Source organism: Oncorhynchus tshawytscha, linkage group LG09 (assembly GCF_018296145.1).
Source record: "Oncorhynchus tshawytscha isolate Ot180627B linkage group LG09, Otsh_v2.0, whole genome shotgun sequence".
NCBI lineage: Eukaryota > Metazoa > Chordata > Actinopteri > Salmoniformes > Salmonidae > Oncorhynchus > Oncorhynchus tshawytscha.
In genome coordinates this window covers 14,458,034-14,477,391 of record NC_056437.1, presented here as the reverse complement: position 1 = coordinate 14,477,391, position 19,358 = coordinate 14,458,034, and the positions used below count along the sequence as shown (strand labels likewise).

The 19,358-nt window shown below is 44.0% G+C and overlaps 2 protein-coding genes across 5 annotated transcripts in view; both read left to right on the top strand.

Moving 5' to 3' along the window:
• Window position 1: 1 nt before the first annotated feature.
• zmp:0000001301 (rab9 effector protein with kelch motifs) lies at window positions 2-16,943 on the top strand. Of its 3 annotated transcripts, XM_024430938.2 has the most exons (19): window positions 2-470; window positions 564-630; window positions 812-884; window positions 973-1,015; window positions 1,178-1,256; window positions 1,682-1,770; window positions 2,117-2,263; window positions 2,807-2,858; window positions 3,450-3,550; window positions 4,964-5,049; window positions 5,222-5,303; window positions 5,596-5,681; window positions 5,808-5,895; window positions 6,058-6,106; window positions 6,548-6,641; window positions 7,662-7,762; window positions 7,955-8,039; window positions 8,208-8,312; window positions 16,151-16,943. In XM_024430938.2, the coding sequence occupies exons 2-19, from the start codon at window positions 569-571 to the stop codon at window positions 16,253-16,255; spliced, it is 1,527 nt and encodes a 508-aa protein (XP_024286706.1). In that variant the 5' UTR covers window positions 2-470; window positions 564-568; the 3' UTR covers window positions 16,256-16,943. The 3 variants fall into 3 exon arrangements, with proteins under 3 accessions (XP_024286706.1, XP_024286705.1, XP_024286707.1); XM_024430937.2 differs by having other exon boundaries at window positions 2-630; XM_024430939.2 differs by having other exon boundaries at window positions 2-692.
• Window positions 16,944-17,127: 184 nt separating this feature from the next.
• LOC112257406 (spindlin-Z) overlaps window positions 17,128-19,358 on the top strand; it is a 16,881-nt gene continuing 14,650 nt past the window's right edge. For both annotated transcript variants that reach the window (XM_042326587.1, XM_042326585.1), the window contains exon 1: window positions 17,128-17,265. The gene's annotated coding sequence lies outside the window, so the exon portion shown is untranslated. The remainder of the gene's footprint in view (window positions 17,266-19,358) is intronic.

Genomic DNA, 19,358 nt, shown 5'->3' with positions numbered 1-19,358 from the left:
TAAATAAAGGTAAAATAAATATTTGGTAAGCCAAATGAGGTAACATATATTGCATTTTAGGTGTTTTACCCAGAAATACCATGTCAAAAATAGGATTAAGATTACATTTATTTTATTACTGCTCCGATGCTTTTAGGACAACCTTCCATATAGTAGAAAATTATGCATTGCCTGTTTTCCTTGCAGGTGTAATTGAATGAAGCGCCGCCTACCAATGTCCATTTTGTTCATGGTAAATGTCTATTGCATGCTCAAATGTGTATACCAGGTGGGTAAGTCATGTGCAACGTATTGCTTTACTGGTAGTTTGTGCTCCATGAGGTCTGTTTGTGGTCATCACTAGGCAACGAGAGTGTTCAGTTTACAGTACCTGCACGGCAAAGGTGTGTCTGTAAGAGGACACGGTGCTTAACCAGCAAACTATTCTAGGATCACCTGGGGCAGATTCCTTCTCCACCAAAATATTTATGGTACATTATTTAACACCAGGATTACTACAGGTTGGCACTTTTTCAGTAAAAGATATTGATCATCTTTAGAGCTTTTTATGCCTGTTTCTGTAGACAGAATGGCCTTAGCAAGTGGACACTGGGTTGCCAAGGAAACGAAAGGTAAACCGCCAAGCCCCAGGTAAGTGTGTGTGTGTGTGCTTCTCTCATTGACCGCTCAGCTTTTCCCCGTCATCACCTCAGGTATGCCCCCAGTATTTTCTTAACTTGGCTGAACTTGCCTCTCTAGAAGCAGATGGAAAAACAACATAGTTGTTTCCATGTTTAATTTCTCCCATTTCCACAAATCTCTACCTTCCCAGGCACAGCCATGCGCTAGCTATGGCTGGGAATATAGCTTTCCTGTTTGGAGGGGTGTCCACCATATCCCATGAGGTGAATCTCACTACCTTATGCTACTAATTGGTAAGCCTATCTAAAACACTGCAATGAACCTAACAATGTATTTCCCATTGTTCTGTAGGAGGAGCAGCCAGTATATTTGAATGACTTCTACATGCTCACAGGTACAGTATTATTATACTCAATGAGCTCAACCAAACACATGTAGGCTACAACTAAATACCCCTATTGACAGTCTAGATTAATCATAATACAAGCCTTCTTAAACATGCAATATAATGTCATTTCTCACATATGATTACTCAGTTTCAGCCATATGTTTCTAGTTTCAGCCACTCACATCACATGGGAGGTGATGCCACAGAATGGGGTTGTACCCTCAGCAAGAGAAGGACACACACTTTGGTAATTGATATACTGTATACAGCATCTTAACAATTAGGATATCTCAATTACCATTTGAACCTCAGACCATACTAATACGGTATGCTATTTGTCTACAAATCAACCATGGAGACATTCATTGAGACATCTGTTAAGTCTACTGCTTTGACATAGGTAAGATTACAGGGCAGGAAGTCCCTTGGGGCGGCAGGTAGCCTAGTGGTTAGAGCGTTGGGCCAGTAACCGAAAGGTTGCTAGATTGAATCCCGCTAACAATGTATAAATCTGTCATTCTGCCCCTGAACAAGGCAGTTAACCCACTGCTCCTAGGCTGTCATTGATAATAAGTATTTGTTCTTAACTGTCTTACCTAGTTAAACAAAGGTTAAATAACATTTAAAAAATGGTACATATATACTGTAGATATATTCTCCCTGCCTCCGCAGTGTGGTTAAAGGCAAGCTCTACCTGTTTGGAGGAGTGGCCAGTCCGCAGGCTGGAGAATGTCTTCCTGGAGTCTACTGCTTTGACATAGGTAAGATTACAGGGCAGGGAGTCCCTGGGTTATTTCAGGGAAGCAGTGTAGATGATAAGAAGGAACTCAGCCTCGACTCAAAGATAACATAATTGGTTAAAACTCCAGATTCTTTGCCACTTCCAGTGTCAATGATGAAAGAGCTTAACTCCCCCAAACTAACATTGCCCTAACAACAACAACTTTGAAAGAGTAGTAGCTGTAGCGTTTATTATTTTCACGACCCATGCCATGCTTAGGGTGAGATTGTGATGTTCATTACTGAGTTTGCTGTACAGTTTATTGTAACTAAAACTACACAGTTTAACACGGAGTAAAGCGTGCCCTCTGGTCTCATTTGCTACAGTGTCATTGACGTGGGAGCGGCTTGCCACAGGCGGTGTGTCTCTTAGAACCATCAGACACAGTTCCGTCTCCGTGGGAGACAACATTTATGTCTACGGTGGGCTCCTAGACGGTGTCCCCACTGATGACCTCATGGTGTTCAACACAGGTCAGTGTGGGCAAGGGTGGAGCCATGGTCACCACAAGTCAGTATGAGCCAGGGTGGAGCCATAGTCACCACAGGTCAGTATGGGCCAGGGTGGAGCCATGGTCACAATAGGTCAGTATGGGCCAGGGTTGAGCCATGGTCACCACAGGTCAGTGTGGGCCAGGATGGAGCCATGGTCACCACAGGTAAGTATGGGCAAGGGTGGAGCCATGGTCACCACAGGTAAGTATGGGCAAGGGTGGAGCCATGGTCACCACAGGTCAGTGTGGGCCAGGGTGGAGCCATGGTCACCACAGGTCAGTATGGGCCAGGGTTGAGCCATGGTCACCACAGGTCAGTATGGGCCAGGGTTGAGCCATAGTCACTTACAAGCATAGCAAACACTTTCATCCAAATCAGTGACCCTGTTGCTGTCAGGTCGAACCCACTGATTAGGAAGTAAATGATAAGGAGGTTAACTTAGGTCAGAGGAAATATTTATGCATGTAGAGTAATTCATCTCTTCAGTCTCTTTGGTTCAGAGTGTGACTACTTGTATTTCAGTCTCTCTGAACTGGACCCCAGTCAAGACCACTGGCACTCTGCCATCTGCAAGGTAATTTACACCATCGTAAACATAAGAAGCCTAACTAGTGGTCTCAAATGACAGAAATGAGCTAAAGATTCTCCTGTTGAAAGGATGCATCATTACATTTGCTGGGTTTAGCTGATATTGTACGCCAGAAGACTTGTTTGTTAGCTGTGCTGCATTCCATCACAGAGTGTGCGTGAAAGGTTGCCATGGCACAGTATGTTGACAACAGCAACCAATAGGGTAACGGACGACCTCATGTGAAACTATATCTGAATGCCATCTGTCCTCCATTGAAGCCCCCCAGTACTTGGCACGGTTCAGTCATGACCGTTCCAAGGACGGCCAACAGTCTAGTACGGGCACTCTCATCCTCATCCCAATCCAAATTCACACAGCCCTTGCCTTGCAACAACAGGCTATAGACAACAAGTTTGGCTTCATTTCAGTTCTGAACTTAGTTCAGTTCAGTCCAGTTTTTTGTCAGTACGAACACTTATTTTAGTTTTGACAGATTACACTGCAGCCTAATATATCCCTTGTTGACATGCTCTGATCCTGCAGATGCAGCCTGCTACAGTATTTGCCTGTGTCTGTGATGTTCTGTCTTTGTAGATACAACCACACGTTTGCTGTAGTCAGTGAGCAGGTGTTCATGTTTGGGGGATGTGCTGAGGATGGCTGCTACTACAAAGACATTCATGTTCTCAACACGGGTAAAGAAATGCTAGTGCTCCTACAGACTTTGCATGGGCTGATATTCTTTACATTTTACACATTTTAGTAAACCCATTGTGACATCATTAGAATAGGGGAATGTTCTAATCAAACCAAAACCTCAGTAAACAACTGTGATGCAAATGTGTCATTCTGAATCATAAATGACATCAAACCGCTGTAATGCTGTTATTCTAAACTCATTGTGACATCAATAATACATTATTGATGTCACATTGGAATTGGCAGAATAGATGAGGTAAAGAGGTCAATCGAACTCTACCAAAACAATGGAATTTCCATGAAAACGAGTGGGGTAAAGATGCTGTGGGGGAAGATCCCGATTCTCCTCATTGCACCCATCAAAATTAGCCTACATTAGGCTATTGTTTATATGTGTATCTTATACTATGTTGAGGGAAAAATCAGAGTATAATCCTTATATGGAGGTCAACCCCAATACATGTTCATGTCACTGTCACCAATCAACAGCATTATAGTTAAAAACTACTTTGACTACCTCTCACAATTTCTGTGTGCTAGCTATGCTACCAGTTTATACAAACAGTAGTTAGCATTTAGCAGTCACTTCTTCTAAACCTAAAAAGGGACTACTTCTAAATGTTATGCAGTGAAAACAGAGAAATATATCCAAATAGGACTTCAGTAACCACATTGTGGGCCTGTTTCAATACATCAATCATGACGGATTTGACAACTATCCACTTTGTTTGATCAGATTTGTTGTATGTGCGCCAATCCAGCATTCCATCTTCTTTCCCTCATGGTCTGCGGTCCATTGACCTCTTTGCTGCATCTATGATGCTGAACTGAAGTGACCTCATCCACAAACAGCCCACATAGGGTTCCAAAAGGGTTCTGTGGCTCTCCCCATAGAATAACCCTTTTTGGATCCAGGTAGAACTCTTTTGGGTTCCATGTAGAACCCTCTGTGGAAAGGTGGAAAGGGTTCTACATGGAACCCAAAAGGGTTCTATCTGGAACCAAAAGGGTTCTACCTGGAACCAATAGGGGTTCTTCAAAGGGTTCTCTTATGGGGATAGCCAAAGAACCCTTTTTGGTTCTAGTTAGCACCTTTTTTTCTAAGAGTGTTGTATGACTTCATAAATGACATCACTACCAGCAAACCACAGTGATGTAATGTTGTAATTCTACATTTATTGTGACATAAGTAGTGCATTATTGATGTCACAGTGCAATTATCAGAATGGGGCTCAACTTGTCTGACCTCATCCTCAGACAGCCTATTCCGACATTATGAATAAATCACCAGCAGCAAAACCACTATGATGTAATGTTGTTATTCTAAACTCATTGTGACAACAATAGTGCATTATTAATGTCACAGTGGAATGGGGCTGAAGTGAACTAAAGTGACCTGTCATTCTCAGAAACCCTGGTGTGGCAGAGGTATGGTGTGAAGGGGGAGTCGCCCCTGGCCTGTGCAGGTCAGACCCTCACAGCACATCATGACAAGGTATAAACAACACACTAAATGCCCCTTCACCACCTACCAAAAATATCAAATGATATTGATATTGCCAAGCAACAGAATGCTTGACTCAATAAATCCTTATAGGACTATGAATGTCTACTTTGGTGTTATTCATGTACTCATGCTCTTATTATTTGAATATCATTCAATTCAGGATATTTACTTGTTTGGTGGAAAATGCACCAGTCAGGATGGAACAGTCACATCAACCAATGAAATTCATAAATTAAGCATTGGTAAGTCAAACAGCATCATCACGGTTTCCACTACATTAGCATGGGCATTTGAATACTGCATGTATGCTGCCCTCATGTGGAAAAAGTCCTTGCACAAAAATCCATCCCTCGTTCCTTCAAGCAATTATTATTTGTTTTCGGCGGTTTGAATAAAGATCCCAGGTTTACAGATAAAGGCCTAGTAGCTGACGTGTAATGACATTTCCCCTCTTCCCTGTCTCCCTCCCTCCCTCTACTTGTCTCCCTCCCTGGTCCCTCTCCCTCCCTCCCCACTCCATCTCCACCGCTCCAGCTAAGATGAAATGGAAGGTGCCTCTCTATGTGGGGATTCCTCCGGCCCGCCGTCATGACCATACAGCCTTCATCCTTCACAGCCATGTGTGTGTGCGTGTGTGTGCGTGTGCGTGTGTGCGTGCTTGGATACGTGTGCACGCACGTGTGTGTCATCTGTCTATCTCTTCCTCTATTTCTCTCTCTTAATGACCTGGTGTTCGTATTATGCAGATATATGTATTTGGTGGCAAAAATGAAGAACAAGAATTCAATGACCTGAAGATGATGAAATTGATTAACCCATCCGAAAGACAGCCAGGTAACACAGCCTAGATCAATTTCAAAGATTTCCAATACTTGGGTAGTTTTTTGCCATTCCGTTACACTTTTACATCTTTCTTCAACCTTTATTCGCGTGTCTCTGGGAGTTTGATGTCATTTGATAAGCCGGTTCTGCACTTCCTTTCTGTTCTTCTAATAGTGATGAAGGAGATTCTATCTGAGTTTGGGCTTCAGGGAGTCAGCCATGGGTTAGTATTTTGTTATGTCAGCTATCCTATTCAAACTACAATTAACATTTTGCTCTCTTTTGCAGACTTATTTTTCTGGTTTGGCTGTGTTATTTTATGTTAACCTACAGATGTAGAATCTGAACCAGTCTCCTACAACAGAAAAATAGTCCTGCAGCAAAACAGGAAATGTCTATTATTGTGTGGATTTTAATGAATTTACATTTCTGTAGTGGTTGATATATTTTTCATAAGGGAAAATCAAGTCTGGAATTTTTGTGGAAATTACAAAATTTAGAAGCCTTTTTAAACCCCAAATGCACTACAGGTTTTACATTTCCTGCTTTTGAGGAAAGTAATTTTTCAACAGGATGATCAAGTTAAGATCCTACACCTACACAGTTACAGTTATTCAAATTAGGTTTCAGGTTTCACAAAGCTTTTTCGCTCTCATTTGATCAGCTTCGCGCCGACAAAGGTCCCCAATGTCAAGTATGAGCTGAGTGAGTCTCCATCTCTGTTTTCTGTGAGGACGGATGCAGCTGCCTTTGCACAGGTGGGTCACATGAAAAGCAGTGAACTGTTCATCAAACTGCATAGAGGCATTGTTACTGTATGATGTAGTAACTTAGTAAAACATTTTAAAGCAGTCAATCAATCAATCAATCAAATGTATTTTTAAAACCGTTCTTACGGTAGCAGTTGTCAGGCAGTTCTATACAGATAACCAGCCTAAAACCTTAAAGAGCAAGCAATGCACATGCAGATGCAGAAGCGCAATGATTAGGAACAACTCCCTAGAAAGGCAGGAACCTTGGTAGAAACCTAGAGCGGAATCAGGATCCGAGGGGTGGCCAGTCCTTTTCTAGCTGTGCCGGATAGAGATTATAAGAGTACATGGCCCGGTCGTTCTTCAAGACGTTCAACCTTTTGTAGATGACCAGCTGGGTCAAATAAACACCACAGTTGTAATAGAGGGTGCAGCAGTTCAACACCTCAGGAGTAAATGTCAGTTGTCTTTTCATAGCTGAGCATTCAGAGTTGGAAACAGAAGGTCCGAAAAATAATTAGAGAGAGAAAGGGTTGAAACAGCAGGTCCGGCACAAAGTAGCATGTACGGAGAAACAGGTCAGAGTTCCATAGCCTCAGGCATGAACAGTGGAACTGGATCGGTAGCATGGCTGGGTGGAGTGGGGACAGGGACAGGCAAGAGTAGTTAGGCCAGGTAGTCCTGAGGCATGGACCGAGGGAGGGAGGGAGGAAGAGAGAGAGAGAGAGAGAGAGAGAGAGAGAGAGAGAGAGAGACAGAAAGTGACAGAGTGACAAAAAGTGACAGAAAGAGAGACAGAGAGAGAAAGGGAGAAAGACAGAGAGAGAAAGTCAAAGAGAGAGCGAGCGAGATAGAGTGGCTAGGCTGAGAAACTCTCTTTCTCTCATTGACTCCCTCAAACTTTCCTTAAGAAAAGCCCACCTTGTAAGACATGCTATTATATCCAGGTAGTAGCAACTTGCTCACATACTGTTTCTATAACAACTTGTAGTCTGTATGTTTATCATGCTGATGTTACATCATTAGGTTACAGCCCAAAGAGACTTCAGTGCCGTCCGAGATGAGGCGATGGATATGATCCATAAAGCTTTCTCCATGCTTGATGGAGAGTTTCAGAAGCTTGACAGGTATTATGTTTTCAATCTAGGTCCAACGTTTGACAAACAGATCACCTTTGACAAACAGGTTTGACAAACAGGTCAAACATTTTCCTGACCAATAAACTCTTCATTAATTGACTGAGTGACTGACAAACCGATTAATTCATGCATGCATTCATTCATTAATTCATACATTCAATAAGTTATTCATTACTGTAGAGAAAGGTCAGAGCTTGCTCAGTCTGCAGCTGCTCTTCAGTACAAGAGAGAATCTCACCAAGCCCACCATCAGCAACAGGAGGAGGTAAAGGCTCACTCATAGTTCAAGATTATCATTCACTCACTCATTCACTAAATATGTAGCTTTCCAATAGTTCCCCTTTTTGTGTGGTTGAATCATTTCTATTCTATGAAATAATGGTTTTCCAGGAAGAATGATGGAAGCTTTGTTTGTGGTTTTGTGGTGTTGCAGGAACTACAAGAAATGCTTGAGCGACACAGAGTCCAGAATGAGACCTGGCTACGTGCACGGGCAGAGGAGAATGACAAGGAAAGGAAGGGGCTGTGTAAACTCAGGGTGTGTAGTGGTTACTAACCACACACACACACGCACACGCACACACACCCACACAAACACACAAACAGTAGCACAAACATAAACATGCATGCAGTTCCAGGTGTAGAATTAGAAGTGTATTCCTGAAGTGTAGGAGATTACATGTGAAGTTGTATTCAGTTCAGTTTTATTTCTAGTGGATGATCACATGACATTATGGGTTTTTGGGGAGTGTATGACAGTTGTACCTTTCAGCACTAGGCTACCAGAAAACCCCTCATCTGTTCAGAAAAGGTAGCCGTCCACCTATGAATACGCCAATGTGCTTTTTCTGAAGTGTACGCTCAATGTCCTGCTGAAAGCCAGGTATAGGGCATCTTTTTTTCCATAGAATTAGGTATTAGAATACTAGAACTGAGATTAACCTTCTTATGATGGTCCAAGGGTCAGTCATGTTTGTCAGGGAGTTGGTCAACCATGGTTAGCCAGTGCTCTGATAAGATATTGTGTAAAACAGTAAATGTGAAGAATTTATCTGCACTGTGCCTTCAGAAAGTATTCACACCCTTTGACTTTTTACACATTTTGTTGTGTTACAGACTGAATTTAAAATGTATTAAATTGAGATGTTGTGTCACTGACCTACACACAATACCCCATAATGTCAAAGTAGAATTACGTTTTAAGATTTTTTTTAAACACATTCATTAAAAAGGAAAAGCTGAAATGCATTGAGTCAATAAGTATTCAACCCCTTTGTAATGGCAAGCCTAAATAAGGTCAGGAGTAAAAAGTTGTATAATACGTTGCATGGACTCTGTTTAACATGCTTTTTGAATGACTACCTCATCTTTGTACCCCACATATAATTATCTTTAAGGTTCCTTTAGTCGAGCAGTGAATTTGAAACGCAGATTCAACCACAAAGCCCAGGGAGGTTTTCCAATGCCTCGCAAAGAAGGGCACTTATTGGTAGATGGGTAAAACAAAACAAAAAAGACATTGAATAGCATGGTGAAGTTATTAATTACACTTTGTCTGGTGTATCAATACACCCAGACACCACAAAGATACAGGCGTCCTTCCTAACTCAGTTGCCGTAAAGGGATTTCACCGTGAGGCCAATGGTGACTTTAAAACAGTTACAGGGTTTAATGGCTGTGATAGGAGAAAACTGAGGATGGATCAACAACATTGTAGTTACTCCACAATACTAACCTAAATGACAGACTGAAAAGAAAGAAGCCTGTACAGAATAAAAATATTCCAAAACATGCATGCTGTTTGCAATAAGGCACTAAAGTAAAATGGCTAAATATTGGCAAAGAAATTAACTTTATGTCCTGAATACAAAGCTTTATGTTTGGCACAAATCCAATACAACATCACTGAGTACCACTCTTCATATTTTCAAGCATGGTGGTGGCTGCATCATGTTATAGGTATGCTTGTCATCGGCAAGGACTGGGGAGTTTTGGGGGAGATAAATAAAAATGGAATAGAGCTAAGCACAGGCAAAATCCAAGAGGAAAACCTGGTTGAGTTTTCTTTCCAACAGACACTGAGAGAGACAAATTTACCTTTCAGCGGGACAATAACTTCTAGCCTTAGCCAATCCATTTTTCATTTTCCATTTGTTTTTGTCTTGTTTTCCCACACACCTGGTTTTCATTTCCTCATTACGTGTTGTGTATTTAACCCTCTGTTCTCCCCATGTCTTTGTGTGGTATTGTTTGTTTGTAGTGCTTGTGCACATGTTGACTGGTGCACGTCGGGTTTTGTACCCAAGTTGTTATTTTCTTGATGATGTTGGTTTTGGTATTAAACTGCTCCGGCTATTACCTAGTTCTGCTCTCCTGCGTCTGACTTCCCTGCCACCAGTTACCCACCCCTAACAGAATACCACACCCGAATATGGATTCAGCAGGAGCAGGTGCCACTGATATGGAGATCGAGGAGCGCATCCAGGATGCGCCACCATCTCGGCGCCACCATGGACCGCGTCATCCAAGCTATGGACCGCTGGGAGAGATGGAGAGTTCCTCCAGCACCTCCCCCAGCACCCGGTTCCAGTGGGATTCGCCTCACCCTCACCGGGGAGTACAATGGGATGGCTGCCCGCTGCCAGGGTTTCCTGTTGAAAGTTGGAGTTATACCAGGCAACCATCCACCCGGCTCCTTCGGGCCGTGAGAGGGTGTCTGCCCTTGTCTCATGCCTCTCTGGGAAAGCCCTGGAGTGGGCCAACGCTGTATGGTTGGAAGGAGATGCGGTGCTGGACTACTTTGAGGAGTTCTCCCTTCGATTCCGGGCAGTCTTCAACCACCTGCCCGAGGACAGCGGGTGAACGTCTTTTCCACCTGCGGCAGGGGACGAGGAGTACACAGGAGTTCGCTTTGGACATTCGAACCCTGGCCTCTGGAGCGGGATGGAACGACAGGGCCCTGATTGACCACTATCGCTGCAGTTTGCGCGAGGACGTCCGTCGAGAGTTGGCCTGCAGAGACACCACCCTCAACTTCGACCTGCTGGCTACCCGCGGACGTCCAGATTGAGGTCTGTTGGTTCTATCCCCCAGCACTACCGCTCCGATGCCCATGGAGTTGAGAGGTACTGCGCTCAGGGAGACCGGAGGAGGTTCCGGCGTTTCCCGTGGTGCTAGACCTACCATGGTTAGCTTGTCATGACCCCACTGTTTCGAGGCAGTGGAGGGCTCTCGCGGGGTGGTCGCGAGAGTGCTCGGGGAGGTGTTTAGGGGTTTCCGTAGGTGCTACTACGGTGGAAAGTCCAGACCACAGTGCGCATTCCCCCCGAATATGCCGGTTTGGCTCTCGCCTTCTCCAAAAAGAAGGCGACTCACTTACCACCCCATCGACAGGGGGATTGTGCGATAAATCTCCTGGTAGACGCTGCACTTCCCAGGAGTCACGTGTATCCTCTGTCACAGGCGGAGACGGTGGCTATGGAAACATACGTCTCCGAATCCCTGCATCAGGGGTACATTCGGTCCTCCACTTCCCCCTCCTCGTGTTTCTTTTTTGTGAAGAAGATGGAGGGAGGTCTTCGCCCGTGCATTGACTATCAAGGCCTTAATCAGATAACTGTGAGGTACAGTTACCCGCTACCTCCTATCGCCATGGCGATTGAGTCAATGTACGGGGTCGCGCTTCTTCACCAAACTTGATCTCAGGAGTGCTTTCAACCTGGTGCGTATCTGGGAGGGAGACGAGTGGAAGACAACGTTCAGTACGACCTCAGGGCATTATGAGTACCTCGTCATGCCGTATGGGTTGATGAATGCTCCATCAGTCTTCCAAGCCTTTGTAGATTACATTTTCAGGGACCTGCACAGGCAGGGTGTAGTGGTGTATATTAATGACATTCAGATATACTCCGCGACACGCGCCGAGCATGTGTCCCTGATGCGCAAGGTGCTTGGCCGACTGTTGGAGCATGACCTGTATGCCAAGGCTGAGAAATGTCTGTTCTTCCAACAGTCCGTCTCCTTCCTAGGGTACCGCATTTCCACCTCAGTGGTGGAGATGGAGAGTGACTGCATCTCAGCCGTGCGTAATTGGCCGACTCCCACCTCGGTAAAGGAAGTGCAGCGGTTTCAAGGGTTTGCCTATTACTACCGGAGGTTTATCGAGGTTTTGGTCAGGTAGCCCATTACCTCACTGCTGAAGGGGGGACCGGTATGTTGGCAGTGGTTGGCTGAGGCGGACAGGGCCTTTGGTCACCTGAGGGCTCTGTTTACCTCGGCTCCCGTGCTGGCCCATCCGGATCCCTCTTTGGCATTCATTTTGGAGGTGGACGCATCCGAGGCTGGGATAGGAGCCATGCTCTCTCAGCGCTCGGGTACGCCACCGAAGCTCCGCCCCTGAAATGCTTCTCAAGGAAGCTCACCCCGGCGGAGGGAAACTATGACTTGGGGGACCGGGAGTTGTTGGCTGTCGTCAAGGCTTTGAAGACGTGGAGACATTGGCTTGAGGGGGCTAAACACCCTTTTCTCATCTGGACTGACCACCGCATTCTGGAGTACATCCGGGCGGGGAGGAGACTGAACCCTCGCCAGGCAAGGTGGGCCATGTTTTTCACCCATTTTGTTTTCACCCTTTCTTACAGACCAGATTCCCAGAACGTGAAGGCAGACGCACTGTCCTGGCTGTATGACACAGAGGAGCGGCCCATGGATCCCACCCCCATACTCCCGGCCTCCTGCCTGGTGGTGCCAGTAGTGTGGGAGCTGGACGCGGACATTGAGCAGGTGTTGTGTGCAGACCCCGCTCCCCTCCAGTGTCCCGCTGGGCATCTGTATGTTCCGTCTACTGTTCGTGACCGGCTGATCTATTGAGCCCACACGTCAGCCTCCTCTGGTCATCCAGGCATCGGTCGGACAGTTATCTGTCTGAATGGGAAGTACTGGTGGCCCACTTTGGCTAAGGACGTGAGGGTTTATGTTTCCTCCTGCTCGGTGTGCGCCCAGTGTAAGGCTCCTAGGCACCTGCCCAAAGGTAAGCTACACCCCTTACCCTTTCCACAGCGCCCATGGTCACACCTGTCGATCGATTTCCTGACCGATCTCCCCTCATCACAGGGAAAAACCACGATCCTGGTTGTTGTGGATCGTTTCTCTAAGTCCTGCCATCTCCTCCTGCTGCCTGGTCTCCCTATGGCCCTACAGACTGCGGAGGCCTTGTTTACACACATATTCCGGCACTACGGGGTGCCTGAGGACATAGTGTCTGATCGGGGTCCCTAGTTCACTTCGAGGGTCTGGAGGGCGTTCATGGAACGTCTGGGAGTCTTAATCAGCCTTACCTCAGGTTTTCACCCCGAGAGTAACAGGCAGGTGGAGAGAGTTAACCAGGATGTGGGTATGTTTCTGAGGTCTTATTGCCAGGACCGGCCGGGGGAGTGGGCAGCGTTCGTTCCCTGGGCCGAGATGGCCGAGAACTCGCTACGTCACTCCTCGACTAACCACCCCCCTTCCAGTCCGTATTGGAGTATCAGCCGGTTCTGGCTCCTTGGCATCAGAGTCAGACCGAGGCTCATGTGGTGGACGACTGGTTCCGGCACGCGGAGGAAACATGGGACGCCGCCCATGTTCACCTTCTGTGTGCCGTGCTGCTCCAGAAAGCCAGTTTAGACCATCACTGCAGACCGGGTCTGGCTCTCGACCCGAAACCTGCCCCTCCACCTGCCCTGCCGGAAGCTGGGTCCGCGGTTTGTGGGGCCATTTAAAGTCCTGAGGAGACTGAACGAGGTGAATTACAGGTTACATCTTCCCCCCGATTACCGTATTAACCCCTCATTCCAGGAGTCTGAGGTGCGGGAGGTTCCTCCGCCCCCTCTGGACATCGAGGGGGCCCCGGCGTACTCCGTTTGTTCCATACTGGATTCGAGGCATTGGGCGAGAGGCCTTCAGTACCTCATGGACTGGGAGGGGTATGGTCCGGAGGAGAGATGCTGGGTTCCGGTGGAGGACGTGTTGGTCCCATCAATGCTGCGGGAGTTCCACTGTCATCCGTCCGGATCGCCCTGCGCCTCGCCCTTCGGGTCGTCCCCGAGGCCGGTGTCGGCGCGCTGCTTGTGCCGCGCGTCAAGGGGCAGGGGTACTGTCACGACTTCTACCGAAGTCGGTTCCTCTCCTTGTCCGGGCGGTGTTCGGTGGTCGACGTCACCGGTCTTCGAGCCATCGCCAATACATTTTTCATTTTCCATTTGTTTTGTCTTGTTTTCCCACTCACCTGCTTTTCATTTCCTCATTACGTGTTGTGTATTTAACCCTCTGTTCCCCCCATGTCTTTGTGTGGTATTGTTTGTTTGTAAGTGCTTGTGCACATGTTGACTGGTGCACGTCGGGTTTTGTACCCAAGTTGTTATTTTCTTGATGCCTTTGGTTTTGGTATTAAACTGCTCCGGCTATTACCTAGTTCTGCTCTCCTGTGTCTCACTTCCCTGCCACCAGTTACGCAACCCTTACAATATCCTAAAATACAAGGCCAAATATACACTGGAGTTGCTTACCAACACGACATTGAATGTTCCGGAGTGGCCTAGTTACAGTTTGGACTTAAATCGGCTTGAAAATCTATAGCAAGACTTGAAAATGGCTGTCTAGCAATGATAACCAACCAACTTGACAGAGCTTGAAGAAATTAAAAAAGAACCATGTGCAAATATTGTACAATCCAGGTGTGCAATGCCCGTAGAGATTTACCCTGAAAGACTCACAGCTATAATCGCTGCCAAATGTGATTAGAACATGTATTGTCTCAGTGGGTTGAATACTTATGTAATCAAGATATATGTTTTACTTTTCATACATTTTTACAAAATGTCGAATTTTTCTTCCACTTTGAATTTACAGAGTATTTTGTGTAGATGGTTAACAAAAAAACGACAAATCAATTTTAATTCCACCTTGTAACACCAACAAAATGTGGGAAAGAAACAATGTCTATGGATGTGGAAATCAAGACCGTTCCGAACGGCACCAAAAATGATATGTCCAAAGGGCATCTGCGCCGACTTGTGCTTACTGGGGTGTAGTCTACCATGTCAGCCTGCATTGGAATTTTATGAATGCCCATCCATGTGGTAGGCCCATTGTTTGTAAAATAGGCAGTTGCGTTGGCTTTATTCGTCCTGATGTCTTTGACTAATCAATTTGGCTATTCAAAGCTCTGAATATCAGCTACCCAACTTTATCAGAAGTTATCCTATTTGAAATGTTTTTTTATAGCTAGGATCAGCTTGTAAAAAAATGTATGGATGCAAACTTGAAACCACTGATCATAATAATGGGATGAAACTCCTGGACTATAGTTGTGATTGTCCATTCCATATTGTCCATTTTACTTTGACCGTTACCGTTTTTAGGATATGTTGTTTATTAACATGACAGCACATTTTTTATTTGATTGATCGCCATTTGGGTTAGGCTATTTGCAGTGGTGTAAAAATACTTTTAAAGTACTACTTAAGTAGTTTTTTGGGGTATCTGTACTTTACTTATATTTTTACTTCACTACATTCCTAAACAAAATAATGTACTTTTTACTCCCTACATTTTCCCTGACACGCAATTCACACACTTATCGAGAGAACATCCCTGTTCATCCCTACTGCCTCTAATCTGGCGGACTCACTAAACACAAATGCTTCATTTGTAAATTGTCTTGAGTGTTGGAGTGTACCACTGGCTATCCGCCAATAAATAGAACAAATACAATTGTGCCATCTGTCTGCTTAATATAAGCAATTTGAAATGGTTTATAGTTTTACTTTTACTTGTGATACTTAAGTACATTTTAGCAATTCCATTTACTTTTGATACTTAAGTATATTTAAAACCAAATACGTTTAGACTTTTACTTATCTTTACTTTTACTCAAGTATGACATTGAGTACCTTTTCCACCACTGACTATTTGATTGGAGAAACCTGCATCATGATGTAAAAAGTGTCTATCTCATTACATTGTCATACATTTTATCTCCAGCCTATGCTACATAAAATGACGGAACGTTGGTGGTTCGCTGCGTGCTGGGAATGGACAAGCAAAATATGTTGCTGTCCCTGCCTTTGACAAAGTGGGCACTGATGATTACAGGGTGGCATCAGCGCTCACCTAAAAAGCTAATATGCCACTGGTTGAGAAAATTGCTAATTATTTTGGGGCAGAATTATTTTAGGTTTCATGTGTTATTGGATGTGCGTCTTGGACAGTTTAGCTCCGAAAATGCCGTCCTCGTCAATCTGCCGCCATACGCGGCCGATCCTTCCTAATGTGAGGGTCTAGTAATTTAATAGGATCTTTATGCCTTTTTCATACATTTTCCCTCTCTCTTCCAAGGAGGAGATTGTGCACGAGCAGGGTAGACTGGAAGAGGAGCAGGGAAACATCCAGAAACGCAGCGAACATCTCCTATCCATCATGCAACAGTTTAAAGGCATGTAAAGACACGTAACCATGGCAACCAACTTGGACGTGCCGAGTTTGTGGGTGTGGCTTACTTTCCAAGGATGACCAACTCAAAAGCGTCTGTAAAAAAGAAATCTGACATTCATTTGTGTTTTTCCACTGGTGGGTGTGTTTGAATAGTTAGCATTTTGTGCATAGCTAAGATTAACTTTTGTTGTCTTTTGCCAGATAGTCATAATATCTTTAGCGAGACAGGGGGATAATGTTGACACTGTCAAAAGAAGAAACACCACTCAAGGCATTTGTTTAAACCTCAGGAATGGTTGCTAAAAAATTCCTAGGACATATCAAAATTGGTCATGATAGGTCTAAGCAAAATGTTGTAAAGGAGAATAATTAACTGAGTTGTAGATTGATGTAGCCTAATCATGTTCATAAAAATGTTGGATTATTTGGCATATCTTGTCAAATCTGCATAAAACAACTTTCTGTTCCCTCATCTTTCAAATAATCCTACACTGAAGGCTTACACTTTTATGAACATACTTTAAAATAACTGACGGAATGTTATATTCTAAATGTGGGCAAACCAGATATTTTCTTAGGCAAATCCTGTATGTGAATAGATAACTCACAAATTAAACCAAAGAAATTATAGAAAAAAATGCTTTGCATAAGAATTGGTTGTCAATTAAACAATTTACTCAAAGAGCTTTCCTCTTGTCCTCCAATTGTTACCAGCCCTGTCGCAGCATAGAGATCCTTTTAAATGAATAAAGTATTATAATTCTTAATTCTGTGTCGCAGTCAAACAAATGCGCAGGCGCAGAGCTGTCGGTTCGGGAAAAGCAAAATGACTCACTATTTTGCAGGAAGACAGAATTTATTGCACCAATTATGTATCGTGCTGTAACACTTTTTGGCAGAGGGAGGGGAGGGGATGGTTTTTGGCAGTAATCAGGGTTGCCATCAAACGGATACTGACTGAGGCACAGGGGAGAAAGCGGGATAGGAAAATATCTTGCTATAATTTCACAATAAAGCGGGTAAGATATTCCGAAACACAAACAGCTATTCTCACACACAAGGAAGCCAGCCACAAACATTAATTCAAAAGGTCTCTATGCGAGCGCGTAACATGACTCTTCAAAACTGGGGTGGAAAGGAGACTGGTTTGGGGCATTTGTCTTCATTTGAAAATGTGTTTCTTGTCAGCCAGAGTATGGTCCCTGTTGGTTCGACTGCACCGTTTCTCTGCGGGGATAGTAAATATGGCTGACACTGACCACTAAGTGTAGCTCATGTACGGTGCTGGTTGCAGACGGCATTCATCTTACATTGCAAGACATTGTGTTGTGATGTCTTCAATCGATGAAGCAATCACTTGATTCAGAAGAACTGGTTACGAAGTTAACTAGCTAGGTAGCTATCTAGTTAGTTTGGTTTGTTTGTTAGCCAGCCAGCTAATGTAAAGGGAAATCTGTTTCACCAACAGATTTGGCTAGACTGCTTCAAAGACTAACGTTAGATTGCCCAGCCAAAGACAAGTTGAAAACAGTGTTGTATGCCAAATGTGCAATACAACAAATGATTGTCTTTACATAGCTAACTAAACTGATACTTACTAGCTTATAAACTGTGGTAACTTTTTGTACTTCAATGTAACTAGCTAGCTACCAAGGATTTCCGTTTGTTGTAACATAATCTGTCCAACCTAACAACTGTTAAATGATCTTGCGGCATTGTGCGGAGTTCCTCAGTCTGTGGACACAGTCCCAAGCTTCCTATTAGCAACCAAAGCAAAGGTCACATTGACTGCACAATGTCATGAATCACGATCAACTCATCTGCCCGACAGACTATTAATTCAGTGTCAAGTGAGGTGGGGCGGGGACTCTGACAGCTATTTATCATATGTGTTAATTTGTGTCCTATATTTGATGCCAGTCTGTTGAGCATTTACAAAGGAGAAAGTAGACCAGAGGTATTCGGGGGGGCGGGTGCACGGCACGGTCTCCTAGAGGTCAGCGAAAATATTTTAAAAAAACAATGATATATATATACATTTTTGAATATCACTAGCAACAACAGAATAAACTAATTTTGAATTGCATACCTACAATAGAGAAGAGGGGCATACACATGTTTTTATGATGTCAACTTTATTTCTCAACTCCTAATATTGAGCAAATTACACTCAATGGAGTCAATTACACTCACTGGAGTATCTGACATAGACTTTGAAAAAGCACCCGCGAGTATCGGCTGCGGAAAGTAAGATTTCTTGACCAAAACATGGCTAACCTTTTGTTTAACCAGCTGAACATTACACTTCTTCCAATAATAATGTGTAACATAATAAATACATAAAACGATCTAACATCTATTAATTTTAAAATTTCGATTACTACTCCTTGCCATTCACCCGATGATAAGACAAGATGTACAAAACATTTTTTGCTAACATAATCGGGGTCCCTGGTAAACTGGTTTGCCTGGGTGGAGGTCCCTGGGCAAGAAAAGATTGAAGACCCCCTGAAGTAGACGCATTACAAGTTGATTAGGCTAATCCATTCCGTGTTTGGAAAATATCTGCACAAATGGATGACAGTTGGCATGAGGCCATTCATTCTGCCTTTGTCATAATTAATGTTTGATTAGACTATGTGGTTTTACGTGATTGAAACTTAAATTCACTGTTGCCTTGGGTCAGGTTTTCGAAACTACTCAGGGATGAAGTTAAGGTCTGAAAGTCAGTTGCTGTCGGGCAAGTCGGGAGTCTTTTTTGGTTGCCCGGAGATTACATGCAGAAATGCCATATACAGTGCCTTCAGAAAGTCCTCACACCCCTTAACTTTTTCAAAATGTTGTTAACAGCCTGAATTTAAAATGGATTAAATATAGATTTTTTTTCTCCCACTGGCCTACACACAATACCCCATAATGTCAAAGTGGAATTATGTTTTTATATTTTTTTTACTAATTAATTATTTTTTTTAAATGAAAAGCTGAAATGTCTTGAGTCAGTAAGTATTCAAGCCCTTTGTTATGGCAAGCCTAAATAAATTCAGGAGTAAAAATGTGCTTAACAAGTCACATAATAATTTGCAATAATAGTGTTTAACATGAATTTTGAATG